Raw genomic sequence first — 14,691 nt, forward strand, 5'->3', positions numbered from 1 at the left:
AATGTTAACCGCCCCACATCTATTGTTTACCCCAGTCCGCTAAATGTACCCGGTATGAATTTTTAAGTCACAGAGCACACACAGCTACACACGATGTGCTGTAGTAGACTAGACTGGTTGTGGATGTATGGGCCTCGGTTCAAAGACTTCAAGTATCTTCTAAGTCTAAAGTGGACTTCAAAAGAGAATGTCTTAATTGTTTCGTTGCTGGCGTTAATAATTGATTTTTTTAGTGTTGCAAAAAACGTCATAGAATAGCATGCCAGTAAGGATAACGGAAATTTTATAATGCTAAGATCACTGGGGCGTAACCGGGTACTTCGTTTAGCTAGTAGGGGAGGGGATTGAAGGTGGGACGATTATTTAGTAAAATTTTATCAAGTAAAGTATGGAATAAATAAATGGGAATACATGGGTTGTTTAACAAATTTTGTTCAAATAATTTAAACAGACCAAAGAGTAATTTTTTACTCTACGATACTAGATAATTTGATAGTTCTTTAAAAGGTTTATTTGGGTAAATGTGTTACACCAGTCTCCAGCTAGATCAAACAGTTTTTAAAAAAAATCACATTTCTTTAAACCACTATGGAATATATTATATATAAATATATATATTTGAAATTATTCCCCCATAAATATATATATATATATATATATATATATATATATATATATATATATATATATATATATATATATATATATATATGACATGTACGATGACGTACATTCATGTGAGGTTTTAGTTATAGACATGAGAAAAAACTTGAAGCCTTACTGGTATAAAAATGTCATTTTATTTGAGGTTTAAAAAGCATTGTCAAATAATCTGTATAAAATTAATGAACAGTGGATGAGATGAAGCTGAACAATAAAAGGATAAAAATGTGAGATTTTGAGACATAAATAGTCACTCAGCAGACTAACAAAGGCAGGTCCTGGGGGGGGGGGGGGGGGGGGGGGGGGGGGAGAAAGATAAAAAAAAAACTTAACCTAAAAGCAGAAACAATTTTCAGTTGTTAAAATAGATAAGCCAAAGGTACAAATATAACAAATTTATTGGAATAAATTTTATCTTATGAAATCTTGGCAAGTCATGAAACATCACTTTCATGCAAACCTCGGCCATATGGCCACTCAGAAATGCTGACATTTGGCGTGGAGCAATCCTAAAAATGTCAGGTATTCAGGCTCCTGACTCTTGACCTTGTTTACATTAACACACACATTTATTTCAATGTTTCATTGGATGAAGGACTACTAACAGGCCTAAAGTCTCACATTAACTATTCTACTCAAAGACTAAATACAATTAAAATGAAATAGTAAATACATTAAAAACAAGTGTACAATTATTTTGATAATTTATGCACAGCTATTGCTCCAATTTAAAAGATTAATGCAGAGTTACTGACAAATATATATATATACCTGATATTTTTAGGTATGATAAAAAAATGACATTAACACATTCATTAGCTAATAATCATATGATTAAAAAACAACCTTGCAAAAAAAAGTTTTAACAACATTCCAAGGGAAATAACTCTTATAAAGAGAGCTAACTCATATATAACAACATTGTAATTCAAAACTCATGTTCTCAAATTACTTCAATCTCCATAATAACCACAGAAATTTTGTAACAGATTTGATTCAAATCTTCTTATATATGAACGATAACTGAAGGACATTTATTAAACCAGATATCTTTTACAATTCAATATGTACAAATTACATACTAGTCAGTATCTCATTAAAAACAGCTTGTGATAACAAAATTTGAGTACTTATTTCTTCTTGTCCTCTTTACATGCTATAACATATCGCTGGGGAACCATCAAAGGTGGGGAGTATCCTGTAGCGTAGGAGGTATCCTCAAACAGAACAGAGTAGTCATCTTGGGGCTGGCAAACAAACAACACTCAAGTTGGGAAGAAATGGAGCAACATGGAAAGCAGGGTAACTAAGCTAAACTCAACTATCCTACAAGGTCATGTGCTGATAAGACAGTAAAACTGCTAACAAATTCAAGAATTTATACATTATAAGTATAAAAACCAAATACATTAGTAATGAGGACATCGAATTGGCAGGAGATAAATCTAGTCCTTGGAATCTAAGCTGGACATTATAAATGAAAATTCTAGTAATAAAACAGGTAGTAATGACATTTAATTTTGGTGAATTCTACAAAAAAACTTCACCTAAAGTTTAAAACATTATTTTTTCTATATGTAAACGTAATGTTACAGAATCATTGATATTTCAAAGACACTGATGGCAGAAATTCATTTGGGGGTTATGCCTACTTCATAAATTAATATAAATCTACTTCTTCTATTTAAAAAAAAAAAGATCTCGTTGTTATTTCAATTAAGCTAAATTCTATAGCATTTGTTTGCTGAATGTTGTGCCAATTACAATGAAATTCATTAATTAATTAGAATAAAATGTTCCAGAACTGTAGCCCTTAAAAAATCTTAGGAGATATAATTAATTAATGAATCTCATTGTAATTGACACAACTCTTGTTGATAGATTTCATATATGAGAACTCAACTAGAACCTGTAATAAAAGACTTGCCTTTTTTGGTGGTTCATCTACCAGAGCTCTGTAGAAACAGGTGGTCTGTGGGTACAGGGCCAGCACCAGCTAGAGAAACAATAGGCTGATTAGTTTTTATATGTGGTCTCTTCATTTTTTAAGAGTGATATTAATACAAACTTACATAAAAACCACACTAAAAAGAAATGAAATGACCCAGCTAGTTTTATTAATGCACTACTCACTGTTTTCTTAGCAAACAGGGCACCAGGATCTGTTTCTGGATTAGCTTTCCAGATAGGAAGGGGAACTACTCTACGTCGACTTATAGAATGTCTCCTAGAAATTTATAAAATTTAAACTGCAATTATTTTCTGTATTTCTCTAATGTTCTTTTAATGACTGCCATATTTGAGAAACTTCAAACACTATTTTTTTAATAACAATATAGTTTGTGGGTTTTCCAATTAAAAATGAAAAATAAATAAAAATTGCTAAATAAACAATATTTTAGAGTGTAGTAACTTTATTAAAAAGCTAATTATCTTAACTATTTAGTACAAGCTTTGATAATGTTCAACAAATGACACAACTTACTCCTTTCCTTCTTCTGCATCTACATCGTCCACTTCATACTTCCCAGTGTGGGCATTAAAATGGACGACCTCAGCCAGAATCCAGTTTTCTTCCCCATCCTGACCCTTGACCCTAGCTGCTACTTTATCTTCAGGCTGAGAAATGTAGTTGCCATCAGCAGGTACTGCCCCACACAATGGAGGCGGGCTGGTGGAATCAAACACTGAGTTCAACTTTTCTTGCAGTGCAAGTTTTTTTCACAAAGCTACGAGTAAAGGCTTATATAACAATAAAAATAAAGCATGTGGCGACCTTTGATAAAGATACAGTAATGTTTTGTACTAAGCAGAGTAAAAAGAAAGCAAGTTCTTACCTTTCTCCTGGCTTGCTGACCCACAGAGGTAAGGTCGTGGCATTCTGCTGCAGCTGTGACATCAGGACCCCCCTTCTCATGATTTGTTTAGGTCGACCTGAATCTAGCATACATAAAATTAGTGCATTTAAAATTTCAGTTCAGAAAATTTCAGTAAAACAGTAATACATGTTAGCTTAAGTGATGTGAAATGGTCCCTTCTGTCTGCTTTACAATGTAAGTTAAACTCAAGTCTGTACAAGTTAGTGCAGTGGATTCTTAAGCTAGATAATGTCATAAAGTCTAGTCACAATGTAACTAAATGTCTACATTTGGCAACATTGAGGAGTTTTAAAAACTAAATGCCAGTAAAAAAACAAACCATGCTTCTGCTTTGCTGATTTCTCTTGAAGCTTTTTTATTTCTTTTATCTTCTCAAGGGCAGACCTTATAACTCTGTGGGGAAAAAAATCCTTTTTATACAGCTATGATTTTTACCAACATTTCATTCTTTTTAGATTTTGTAAACTTAATATCATGCATTTTAACACAGCAACTTCTATTATACACAAATGTACTAAACAAATTACTAAAAGACTAGAGATTAAGATTTAATAGGTTTGCTAAAAAACAAGAAATAAAAAAAGTTTTAAGTAAATGTAACTAGGGGAAGTTACCAGAGACATAAGAACGCAGTACAGCGCTGTCAACTTTGACACGACTGATGCAATAACGCAGGTGTTGGCTGATAACGATCAGAAAGCCAAGGCGTAGTATCTTGGGAAGCGATACGATAAGAACGCAATACGGTCTGTTAACTTTGATGTGACAGGATGCAGATGGCTTATTAAATCGGACTGTACAACAGAAGCGGCGTAATTAACATTCTGATGCAACGATTAGAATCGATTACGATTACGATTATGATAGGACCGAATACGATTATGAATACGAAGGGGATATATAGGAAGGCGACGGCTGAGCTGGCTCTCTCTCTCGATCAGTCAGTCAGTGTGGCAGTATCAAGTTGGTTATTGAACGGGTTAGCCGTATTGTGTTAAGAAGGACGATAGACATGTGCATTCAGTTATGTGAAGACTAGTGAGGACTGTTGGGGGTCAGTTGATTCCGACTATTATTGTGAAGCATTTCTTTTGATTCATTATATTATTGTGAAACATTTCTTTGATTCATGTAATAAAAGGATCAATAGTGAACCTGCATCTTCGAGTATCTATACTGTGGTCGATGTTGTATAGAATGAGTGGTTAGACTCGTTAACATTTGGCACTACAGGCAAATAGACTCGTTACATTTGGCGTCGTCGGCAGAGGAATCCAATTAGACCAGCCGCTTTAGGCAAATAGTCTCGTTACATTTGGCGCTGCGGACAGGATGAATTCAACGAGACTTGCCGCTTGAGGCACCCATAGTCAACCTTGTTCATAACTGTGTTTCGTGTGTGTGTGAATTCGGACATTCAGGAACAGTGAAAATTGAGGAACGAGGAAAATTTTTCATACACACACGGTAAGAAAGAACTCTTTTTTTTTTTACTAAAGGAATAAAATGTCTACTCTGGACGAGAAGCAGACCCATATTGTGGTCCTGCCCAGAGAGTCCCACATTAACAAATTTTACGGGGACGGTGATCCAGCTTTAACCAACAGGTTCAGTGAGGAGGTCAAAGCGGCCTGGGCCTCGAGACACATGTCACCAGAGGAAAGATTAAGACTGCTGATGGGCAGTATAGGAGAGACGGTTAGGGCAGAGGTCAAATGCCACGATAAAACCATCCAATCAGATCCAGATAAGGTGCTGGATCTAATTATGGAGACCTTTGGGGAGAGACGGTCGGGATCGCAACTGCTATCGGGATTCGTAGGCTTAAAGCAGAGAATGGCGGAGAGTGTGATGGAGTATTCACACCGAATAAACAGGGCCTTTGATTCGGTAAAGGGCAAAACACCTGACATTGATGTACGCCTACTGAGGGACCATTTCATCGAGGGGCTAGCAACCCCGATCTTAAGGAGAGAGTTGAAAGAGGAGGTCCACAAAGACCCGCAGTTGACCTTCCTTCAGGTCAGGAACTCAGCGATCCGCAGGTCCGAGGATGAGGACCAATCGAACTGTTCGGTGGACAAAGTCTCTGTGCCGGAACAGAAACAATCCCCACCCACAGGGACCGGCACGGTGGAAACCATGATGGCTCAACTGTTGGCCCACCTGGATAAGGTTGACCAACGATTGGAGAGGTTAGAAAGCAGGTCAACAGCTGAGAATCAGGAAAAGAACGGGACAAAACAGAGACAGGTTGGACGGCCGCGACCCGCCGGTCCAGCGCTCCGGTGGACGGCTGACGGTCGACCAATTTGCTTGTCCTGTTCACAACCCGGACATATGGCACGGTACTGTCCGGTGAAACGATCGCCCTCTGTAAGGCAGGTCAAGGCTACAGAGCGGCGAGGTTATGGCGTAAGAAACAAAAGGAAACAAACAATGAAAGAGTCTCAAACAAGACTCGAAGAGAAATTGTCAGATATTGAAAAAATGAACTGTGAAATGAACTTGAATGTTGAAAAGTTTCAAGTGAACAATTTGTTGGCTAAGAAAAATGATGATAAGGAAGAAATTGGTAGACTTAATAATGAGATCTCAAGGTTAACCATGAAACTGGATAGGGAAAGTTCATGCAAATTAAAAGCACAGGAGAAATGTTCATCTTTAGAGTGTCTGTTATCTGAAGAAGAAAATAGAAAATTTGTACCTGGTTTTACAAAAATTGCCGCACCGTTGCATGACTTAGTAAACAAAGTGACAAAGAAACACAGTAAGGAGAAAAAGAAAGGCAAAACACAACTGATAGGTGAATTATGCACTGAGGAATGCCTGAACTCGTTTAAGCTACTGAAAAATGCTTTGACAGAGGCGCCGATATTAGGATACGCAGACTTTGACAAACCATTTCGGCTAGAAATTGACGCCAGCTCTAAAGGTCTGGGAGCTGTGCTATCACAACAACAAAAGCAAGGTTTCAGGGTTATTGCGTATGCCAGTCGAGCTCTGAAGGAATCAGAGAAGAACATGACAAATTACAGCGCCATGAAACTAGAACTTTTGACATTAAAATGGGCTGTGACTGAAAAATTCAGGGACTATCTATTAGGCGCTAAATGTGTGGTATACACTGACAATAACCCCTTGAGTCACCTAAAGACAGCAAAGTTGGGATCCATCGAACAGCGATGGGCAGCAGAATTGGCACTCTTTGACCTAGAGATAAAATATCGCCCGGGGCGGTCCAATGGCAATGCGGACGCCTTATCAAGGAATCCTTACGAGAGACCGGGCGATGAGGAAGAAACGCTGACAGGAATATGTGAGGTCAGGGCGTCAACAGATATCCCTCACGGGGTGCAAGTGATGCAGAACGGACAGACCGGGGTGGAGCACATTTCCACAGAGCCCGGACATATGGACATTGGTGATTTTAATTGCCTTAATAATAAAGAGATAAGAAATGCCCAGAAAACGGATAGTGGCTTACAGCCGCTGTTGAAACACGTCCAGGAACACAAATCCCCAGGAAGAAGGGAAAGAGAACAATTTGGTCGAGAAACAAAGAAAATACTGAGTCAGTGGGACCGTCTCAGTATAAAGGATGGTGTTCTCATGCGGAGAATTCATGACCAAATTGATGGGACAATACACCAGGTGGTGGTGCCTGGACAATTACGAGAAGAAGTGCTAGGGTTGGCACATGACAGGGCAGGACACCAGGGTCAGGACAGGACGCACAAAATATTACGACGGAGGTGTTACTGGCCCAATATGGAAATGGAGGTCAAACGCCATTGTGAGGCTTGTGTGAGGTGTCAGCATGCGAAAAGGCCAGTTGTCAAAATGAGACAGCCATCAGGACACCTATTAGCGACAAAACCACTAGAGATTGTGGCTATGGACTTTACGTCGTTGGAGCAATCATCGGATGGGACGGAACATGTGTTGGTAATGACTGATGTATTCACCAAATGGACTGTGGCGGTGCCCACACGAGATCAGACTGCCAAAACAGTGGCAAAGGTCTTAATAGAACATTGGTTCATCAAATATGGCATACCAAGACAATTACACTCTGACCAAGGAAGGGCCTTCGAGTCAGAAGTAATTAACCAACTGTGCAGCCACTACGGGATCAACAAATCTAGAACAACCACATTTAATCCGAAAGGAAACGGACAGTGCGAGCGGTTCAACCGCAGCATGCATGATTTGCTGCGTACCCTAGAACCTGAACAGAAAAAACGTTGGCCTGATTTTCTCCCAGAGTTGGTATATCTATACAACTGCACCCCCCATGCCACAACCGGCTTTTCGCCACACATGTTGCTGTTCGGACGGGAGGCTCGACTCCCCCTTGACTTGTTCCTAGGAAAAAAGGAGAGTATGACTGGCTCATACACCGCACTAGAATATGTGAATGAACATATGAGACGAATTAGAGAAATGTACAGGGTAGTACAGGAAAGACTAGAACATGAAGCACGGCGAAGGGAACCGCCGGTACAGACAAAGGACCCGCCACTCAAACTGAACGACAGGGTATTACTGCGTAGCCACCCGTTAGGCAGAAACAAAATCCACGACCTCTGGGGACAGGAGATATGGCAAGTCGTTGAGATGCCTAAAGTAGCAGGTGGCCCCTTTAAGATAAGACCCATCGATCACACCAAACCGGATCGGTGGGCGAATATTGCTCAATTAAAGAAATATTGTCATAGTCAAGAAGAGCAGTTACACACAAGGAAACCCAAGACAATTAGGGAACCGGAAACTATAACGGAAATTCACATACCCATCCCGGAACCATGTCACCATCAACAGAACAACAGCGATACACAAGTGGAGGATAACGGCAACGAAGAGGATCCCGTTCCTCCCAGAAGCAGAGAGACAGTAGACCATCAGATAAGTGGTCCGCGGAGAAGTTTGAGAAACAGAAAGAATACGAAATTTTTTGTCAGCAACCATCAATTCTTTCATGGTCGCGCTGGTATGAGAACAGACTGTTCAAAAAGTCATAAAAGTGAACTGGGGAAGGCACCAAACAAAAAAAGGTGGATGTGAATTCTAGAACTGTTTTGTGTCTGAGGAAGATGATGTAGACACATTTGATATGTGAAATAGGGATAACGGTCAATCTTATACGAATGTGACGACATTGACACTGAGTGGAACAATACATTTTTTTTACGGTGGTGCGATTGACTTTGAAGGACTGCACCTGCCAAGCGTTGTTTGTGGTTGATAACACACAAAAAAAAGGCAGGGGTGGATGTAACTAGGGGAAGTTACCAGAGACATAAGAACGCAGTACAGCGCTGTCAACTTTGACACGACTGATGCAATAACGCAGGTGTTGGCTGATAACGATCAGAAAGCCAAGGCGTAGTATCTTGGGAAGCGATACGATAAGAACGCAATACGGTCTGTTAACTTTGATGTGACAGGATGCAGATGGCTTATTAAATCGGACTGTACAACAGAAGCGGCGTAATTAACATTCTGATGCAACGATTAGAATCGATTACGATTACGATTATGATAGGACCGAATACGATTATGAATACGAAGGGGATATATAGGAAGGCGACGGCTGAGCTGGCTCTCTCTCTCGATCAGTCAGTCAGTGTGGCAGTATCAAGTTGGTTATTGAACGGGTTAGCCGTATTGTGTTAAGAAGGACGATAGACATGTGCATTCAGTTATGTGAAGACTAGTGAGGACTGTTGGGGGTCAGTTGATTCCGACTATTATTGTGAAGCATTTCTTTTGATTCATTATATTATTGTGAAACATTTCTTTGATTCATGTAATAAAAGGATCAATAGTGAACCTGCATCTTCGAGTATCTATACTGTGGTCGATGTTGTATAGAATGAGTGGTTAGACTCGTTAACATTTGGCACTACAGGCAAATAGACTCGTTACATAAATTAAAAAAAAACTTGTTTTGACTTACTCAGCTTCAGCCTCAGCATCTGTGGTAGCTGCACTGTACAAAGACTTTAACTTCTGTCTGTAGTAGGGAGTAACTGACAAAAAATGCTACAAACTTTAGACATGACTTCTATGAGAATATTTTAACTTTCATTAATAATTCATTGATATTATTCATTCTCAGACCCCAAACCTATTTGATAAAAATCAAAATTTTTTCTGTTTTTTAAATATATTAAAAATATTTATGTTAAAAAACAAATATCAGGCTTAGTGACTTATTATAGTACCTTTTCCTTCTTCTCTCATTTTCTCATGGGTTTTGTGAATGTTTGTTAAATTGTGCTCTGCTCGATCACGTTCTACCTAGAGAATAACAAAAAACAAATAGCAAGTAATAAAAATTTTAAAAATTAAAATTAAGTTTATATTTATATTAAGGTTAAACCTACATTTTTTTTTCTATTCAATATATGTAATTAAAAAAAAAAAGAATTTGTTTGATTGTATCCATACAAAGTGTAATCACTGCATAAATTATTTTACCTGTATATCCTTAATATTAACAAATAAATCTCCAAGTAATGTTTGTATTTTTTCCCTTGAAGATGGAGGAACACCACCGATGGCCCCTTTGTTTTCATCTGCGGATGAGCCAGTTGATTGTGTTGGACTAAGGCACTGGCCACTTGATGAGGCTGATGATTTTTCCTTTTCAACTTTTAAATCATTTCCTTTAGCAGATGCGCCACCTGAGTCTGCTTTGTCTGCCTTATTGTCAAGTTTGATTTCAGATTTTGATTCATTCTTTCCATTGTTGGCCTCATTTTTAGCCTCTGATTTAGAGTTATCCCCTCCGCCTTTACCTTTACTGGCTCTAGGCATATCTGAAACAATACAAGTAATTATTACATTATTACTTATGATCCTATTTATAAAAAAGAATCTAACTCCTAAATAAAAAGTTTGGAAAAAAAAGAAGATTTAGTGAAGTGACTAACAGAACAAGGCATTTATACTATGAATTGCCTTGCAGGTGATAGTTAAAACGTCAGTTTGCATTTGTAAAGAAATGGAAATAATGCGAATCTGTTTTTAGTGTAAACATTTGAGTTATTTTTTGTATTTTACTTTTGTAGCTGACAACTAGATTATTTCTAAATTTAGTATGGCTTAATTTTTGCTAGCAATATTTAAATACTATTAAGTAGGCTACTAATGGAAAGTATTCCTATATAGCCTACTTGGCCTACTATATATATATAATAGCTGTGAAGTATGAAGCAACTGTCCTATTTCGGCATAAAGAAAAGTTACAAGTATGACAAATTAAATTAGAATAACTCAATCCATAGAGTACTGACCAACATCTGTGTGTAGCTTCCTCTCCTGTCAATCAGAGCTGATGAAATGTTGGTACTAAGCCTATACTACTATGATTTCAATTTTAGAACCTGCAATACAGTTGAAGTGACATAGGCCTATCAGTGTCCAGTAATGCCAAAATAATGGAATTCTCTTTAAAAAAAAGAGTTGTCAGGTTACTGACTTCTGAAATACTATAAATAACATACTAATTGACTAACTCAGTAAACTCAAACTGGCTAACTACACACTCAGACTGTTCTAAACCAAAAAAATTAGGCCTACCCTACTCTATTACTAGATTTAAATTTATGAATATGATAGTTGTAGGACATAGATCTAGATCTAATTCTAGATCTACCAAACAACCATGATCATTGAAACATTAAAAATAAATTTCGTTTTGGAGTGAGTAGCAAATGCTACCACTCTGTGAGTCTGTAGACTACTCTTTTCACTTTTCAGACTTTTCTTTAGTAGAGTCATTACGACTCATTAGTCATTACTCATCATTAGTGACCCTAGCTAGTCAGTCTCAGTCTGTACAGTCCAGGGTCACTCCCTGTTTGTTTACAGTACTGTACTTAAACTTATTCATTATTCTAGTTTCTAGACTCTGAATCAGAGTCTGATTGAATCAGTAATCCGCAGTGATTCTAGACCTAGATCTTTTCTAGATCTAGTACTGAATTTCTAGATCTACTGATCTAGAAATCTAGATCTAGATCTAGATCTACTCGGCATCGGGGTGATGAATTGTATGAAATGTGATGTATGTATTATTAATTTATGTATGTACTAGATTAGATCTAGATTCTATCTAGTTCTAGATCTAGCCCTAAATCTAGTAGATCTAGTAGGACGTACACTTAAAATAAAATTGTTCCAATTTACAAACTACAACAATCAATAAAAAAAAACAACATCAAATAGTAAAAAGATGAAGCGGCAAAGTAAAAATAAAAACAAAGTTCGGAAATAAGATCCGACACATTGTGTTATTGTCTAGCTAGTAGCTAGGATACTGGGCTACTATTCTAGACAGGGTTAGTGTGTTCCAGAATTAATGTAGAAGTATTTAGCCCCCATATGAAAAAATAAAATATAAAAACTCGTTAGTCAATAACACCACAATCAATGTATTTGTATTAGTCTTTCTGCATGAATTATTAGAAAAATACGAGCTTATTTAATTTGGGACTATCCATCTGATCAAAAACAGTTTTAAGTTTTAACCAAAGTTGAAATTATATAGATATCTAGTTTTACTATTGGTTGTACCAGAAAAATGTATTTATTTCCGTGATAACTAGCGATTCTAGAAGTGTGTAAGCACTTGGTGACATGATCATGATTTTAAGGAGTCCAGGCAGTCCAGCTTTTTGTGAGGGGGGGGGGGGGTAGCCCGTTAGAAATTGGCTAAAAAAACTTGATTTACTCACCATAAAATCAGTGTTTCTTCCAGACTTTTTTCTCCGGGGGGGGGGGGGGGGTGGCTTTTGAAATTTTCGGGGGGGGGGGGAGCGGACACTAGTAAAAGTGTATGTTTACTATATAAAATCCATCCCGAAGTGATGCCTGGAAGAAACTTCATAAAATGTATCATCGCTGGGTTGACTGCCTATTTTTCTAACTTTATAATATTCTCACAGCACTCAAACTGTCACTAATATCATTAGTTATTTTTGCTAAATCAATGCTTTCACATGAGACTTACACAAGCTTAACATTTTACACTTTATGACTTATTTTCTGGTTCTTTTGTGTGTGCCAAAAAGCTGGCTATTTTAAGTTATTCCATCATTTTTTTTCACTCCCAGAGAGGAAACCACGTAATTTAAATTTTAAAGTTCACCCTTTAAACCTGGCAACCATTAGGGTAGATTAAGTAGAGTTCACCTGCATGTAAAGAGCTTCGTTACTTCTAATACATCCAACCACTTTTACTTTCTCTTAAGGTACCCATTACAGCCCAGCTGGATGGACTAAGAAACATAAACGGACTCCAGCCGGGTGTCTAAACTCAAACTTTTCAGGTTAACACTTGTACACTTTACCATGCTGTCCCATATGATTCAAACTCTAAAACTAAGTTGGTAGATATCATGCCTAGTTTTTAATTCAGTTGGCAAAGTAGAGCAAGAATGAGATTTTTGTCCTATCCAATACTAAGGTATTTATTTTTTTCTGCATATGTGCTTGCAACTATTTTTCTTCTATTCTTATAAGTTAAGAGGAGCAAAGGAAACATCTCATTGTTAAACCTGACATGTTTTTGTGATGTGGGGGACCAGAAACCTTAACCCACAAACTTTGTGTGGGGGAACAGGGACCTAAACCTGACAAGTTTGTGTGGGGGACCAGGGACCTAAACCTGCCAAGTTTGTGTGGAGGACCAGGGACCTAAACCTGCCAAGTTTGTATGGAGGACCAGGGACCTAAACCTGCCAAGTTTGTGTGGGGGACAAGGGACCTAAACCTGTCAAGTTTGTGTGGGGGACAAGGGACCTAAACCTGCCAAGTTTGTGTGCGGGACCAGGGACCTAAACCTGCCAAGTTTGTGTGGGGGACCAGGGACCTAAGCTTGCCAAGTTTGTGTGGGGGACCAGAGACCTAAACCTGCCAAGTTTGTGTGGTGGACCAGGGACCTAAACCTGCCAAGTTTGTGTGGGGGACCAGGGACCTAAACATGCCAAGTCTGTGTGGGGGACCAGGGACCTAAACCTGCCAAGTTTGTGTGGAGGACCAGGGACCTAAACCTGCCAAGTTTGTGTGGAGGACCAGGGACCTAAACCTGCCAAGTTTGTGTGGGGGACCAGGGACCTAAACCTGCCAAGTTTGTGTGGAGGACACAAACAGGAATTTAATACAATTAAAACAAGTTGTTCAAGCAATTCTAGGTCAACCTTTGCACAATAAAATAACAACATTGGGCCAACAATGGCACTACAACATTGAGCCAACAATGGCACTACAACATTGAGCCAACAATGACACTACAAGATTGGGCCAACAATAGCACTACAACATTGGCACTACAACAATGGGCCAACAATGACACTACAACATTGGGCCAACAATGACACTACAACATTGGGCCAACAATGGCACTACAACATTAGGCCAACAATGACACTACAACATTGGGCCAACAATGACACTACAACATTGGGCCAACAATGGCACTACAACATTGGGCCAACAATGGCACTACAACATTGGGCCAACAATGACACTACAACATTGGGCCAACAATGACACTACAACATTGGGCCAACAATGGCACTACAACATTGGGCCAACAATGGCACTACAACATTGGGCCAACAATGACACTATAACATTAGGCCATTAATGGCACTACAACATTGGACCACAATGACACTACAACATTGGGCCAACAATGACACTACAACATTGGGCCAACAATGGCACTACAACATTGGGCCAACAATGGCACTACAACATTGGCACTACAACACTGGGCCAACAATGGCACTACAACATTGGGCCAACAATGGCACTACAACATTGGGCCAACAATGGCACTACAACATTGGGCCAACAATGGCACTACAACATTGGGCCAACAATGACACTACAACATTGGGCCAACAATGACATTGGGCCAATAATGGCACTACAACATTGGGCCAATAATGGCACTACAACATTGGGCCAACAATGGCACTACAACATTGGGCCAACAATGACACTACAACATTGGGCCAACAATGGCACTACAACATTGGGCCATCAATGACACTACAACATTGGGCCAACAATGACACTACAACATTGGGCCAACAATGGCACTACAACATTGGGCCAACAATGGCACTAC

General features: G+C 38.7%; 1 protein-coding gene across 2 annotated transcripts; it reads right to left on the bottom strand.

Annotated features, from left to right (window-relative positions):
* Positions 1-983: 983 nt before the first annotated feature.
* Positions 984-11,767, bottom strand: LOC131954462 (SAGA-associated factor 29). Of its 2 annotated transcripts, XM_059318165.1 has the most exons (11): positions 11,715-11,767; positions 10,847-10,936; positions 10,029-10,369; positions 9,773-9,848; positions 9,505-9,577; positions 3,862-3,935; positions 3,501-3,603; positions 3,149-3,334; positions 2,797-2,890; positions 2,591-2,659; positions 984-1,910 (listed from the first exon to the last, which is right to left on the bottom strand). In XM_059318165.1, exons 3-11 carry the CDS (start codon positions 10,365-10,367, stop codon positions 1,794-1,796), a joined length of 1,131 nt encoding a protein of 376 aa, XP_059174148.1. In that variant the 5' UTR covers positions 10,368-10,369; positions 10,847-10,936; positions 11,715-11,767; the 3' UTR covers positions 984-1,793. The 2 variants fall into 2 exon arrangements, with proteins under 2 accessions (XP_059174148.1, XP_059174149.1); XM_059318166.1 differs by lacking the exon at positions 11,715-11,767 and having other exon boundaries at positions 10,847-10,950.
* Between the last annotated feature and the right edge of the window lie 2,924 nt (positions 11,768-14,691).

Source organism: Physella acuta, unplaced genomic scaffold (assembly GCF_028476545.2).
Source record: "Physella acuta isolate Inbredline_101_S28 unplaced genomic scaffold, ASM2847654v3 ptg001000l, whole genome shotgun sequence".
Classification (NCBI taxonomy): Eukaryota; Metazoa; Mollusca; class Gastropoda; family Physidae; genus Physella; species Physella acuta.

Excerpts from the sequence above, each read along its gene's own strand:
- LOC131954462 (XM_059318165.1), bottom strand. The coding sequence starts at position 10,367 with ATGCCTAGAGCCAGTAAAGGTAAAGGCGGAGGGGATAACTCTAAATCA. Across the intron at positions 9,849-10,028 it reads TTAATATTAAGGATATACAG|GTAGAACGTGATCGAGCAGA; the intron begins GTAAAATAATTT and ends GTTATTCTCTAG. Across the intron at positions 2,891-3,148 it reads GATGCAGAAGAAGGAAAGGA|GAGACATTCTATAAGTCGAC; the intron begins GTAAGTTGTGTC and ends ATAAATTTCTAG.